At 68.2% G+C, this 2,037-nt stretch overlaps 1 protein-coding gene across 1 annotated transcript; it reads left to right on the forward strand.

Moving 5' to 3' along the window:
* Positions 1 to 722: 722 nt before the first annotated feature.
* On the forward strand, positions 723 to 2,024 carry PABPN1 (poly(A) binding protein nuclear 1). The gene is made up of 5 exons (XM_085312155.1): positions 723 to 866; positions 948 to 1,015; positions 1,114 to 1,220; positions 1,304 to 1,391; positions 1,472 to 2,024. Exons 1-5 carry the CDS (start codon positions 785 to 787, stop codon positions 1,622 to 1,624), a joined length of 498 nt encoding a protein of 165 aa, XP_085168281.1. The 5' UTR covers positions 723 to 784; the 3' UTR covers positions 1,625 to 2,024.
* The last annotated feature ends 13 nt before the right edge of the window (positions 2,025 to 2,037 follow it).

Genomic DNA, 2,037 nt, shown 5'->3' on the forward strand with positions numbered 1-2,037 from the left:
GGGGGTCACAGGCCACGTGGGATGGGGATGGGGGTCATGTGGGGGGATATTGGGGGTTACAGGCCATGTGGGATGGGGCGGGGGGTCGTGTGGGGGGAGGATTGGGGGCCACTGGTCATGTGGGATGGAGTTAGAGGTCACGCAGGGTGATGGGTCAGGGTCACAGGTCACCTGTGGTGGGGTTGGGGGTCACCAGCTATGTGGGATGGGGCCAGGGGTCGTGTGGGGTGATGGGTCGAGGGTCAAAGGTGGGGAGAGATGGGGTCAGGGGTCACAGGCCACCTGGGATGAGGTCAGGGGTTGTSTACAGCGATGGGTTGAGGGCCAAGGGTGAAAGGGGGCGACAGGCGGGGTCAAGSGTTGTGTRAGGGTGARGGGCTCAGGGTCAGAGGTTATGGGRTCAGGGGTCTTCTGAGTTGCTAGGTTGAGGTCAGAGGTCACAGGCACTGGATGGGGTTAGAGGCTGCCTGAGGGGATGGATCAAAGGTCAGAGGTCAGGCAGGGCAGTAGGTTAAGGGTCAGGGGTCATGAACAGGTGACAGGTGGAGGTCAGAGGCTATAATGGGCTGGCAGACGGGGTCGGGGTTGCTCAGGGTGACAGCGTGGGGGTCATGGGGGGGCGGTCAGTGCAGGTCAAAGGTCAGATGGGGAAGGCTGATGCAGGGGACCCCCCCGGGGTCACAGAGGGCCGATGGATGGGGTCGGGGGGGGGGGTCGCGTGCCGGCGCCCCCTGACCCTTGACCCCCGCAGGAGCTGGAGGCCATCAAGGCCCGGGTGCGGGAGATGGAGGAGGAGGCCGAGAAGCTCAAAGAGCTGCAAAACGAGGTGGAAAAACAGATGAACATGAGCCCCCCGCCGGGCAACGGTGAGGCCGCCCGGACGCCTGGGCCCCTCCGGGACAGCCGCCCGGACGCCGGGGCCCCGCTGACGCCCTCCCCCCCCGCAGCCGGCCCGGTCATCATGTCCCTGGAGGAGAAGATGGAGGCGGACGCCCGGTCCATCTACGTGGGCAACGTGAGTATGGCGGTGGGGGGGGCAGGGCCCACAGGGGAAGGGGGCCCAGGCGTCCTGGCGCCTCCCCCGCCCCCCAATTCACCCTTCCCCTCCCCCAGGTGGACTACGGGGCCACGGCGGAGGAGCTCGAGGCCCATTTTCACGGCTGCGGCTCCGTCAACCGCGTCACCATCCTCTGCGACAAGTACAGCGGGCACCCGAAGGGGTGAGTCGAGGGGCTCCCGGACGCCTGGGCCCTCTCCCTCCCCACCCCCCACCCCACTCACACCCGCTCCTCCCACCCCACAGGTTCGCCTACATCGAGTTTTCCGACAAAGAGTCCGTGCGGACGTCGATGGCGCTCGACGAGTCCCTCTTCCGGGGCCGGCAAATTAAAGTGAGGAAGGTGGGGCCGGGGGGGGGGCGGGGCTTCCGGTGGTGACACGTGGGTCACCGCCCTCCCGCCCCCCTCCCCAGGTGATCCCCAAGCGGACAAACCGGCCCGGCATCAGCACGACGGACCGGGGCTTCCCCCGTACCCGCTACCGGGGCCGCGGCGGCGGCTACAGCGCGGCCCGGGCCCGCTTCTACAGCGGCTACAGCCGCCCCCGCGGGCGGGCCTACAGGTAGGCGGGGCCCCAGGGCGGGCCCGGGGGGGCCTGGGTCCTCCAGGGTGGGCGGGGTGTGCTTGGGTCCTCCGAGACAGGCAGAGTCCTCCGGGGCGGGCTGGGAGTGCCTGGGTCCTCCAGGGTGGGCAGAGAGTCCTCTGGGGTGGGCAGAAGTGCCTGGGTCCTACACGGTGGGCAGGGTGTGCTTGGGTCCTCCAAGACAGGCAGAGTCCTCCAGGGCGGGTTGGGAGTGCCTGGGTCCTCCAGGGTGGGCAGAGAGTCGTCCGGGGTGGCTGGCAGTGCTTGGATCCTCCAAGACAGGCAGAGTTCTCCAGGACAGGCTGGGAGTGCCTGGGTCCTCCAGGGTGGGCAGAGAGTCCTCTGGGGCAGCTAAGAGTGCTTGAGTTCTCCAAGACAGGCAGAGTCCTCCAGGGC

The sequence above is a fragment of the Rhea americana genome, unplaced genomic scaffold (genome assembly GCF_003343005.1).
Source record: "Rhea americana isolate MKP2758 unplaced genomic scaffold, rheAme1 scaffold_1099, whole genome shotgun sequence".
In the NCBI taxonomy this organism is placed as follows: Eukaryota; Metazoa; Chordata; class Aves; order Rheiformes; family Rheidae; genus Rhea; species Rhea americana.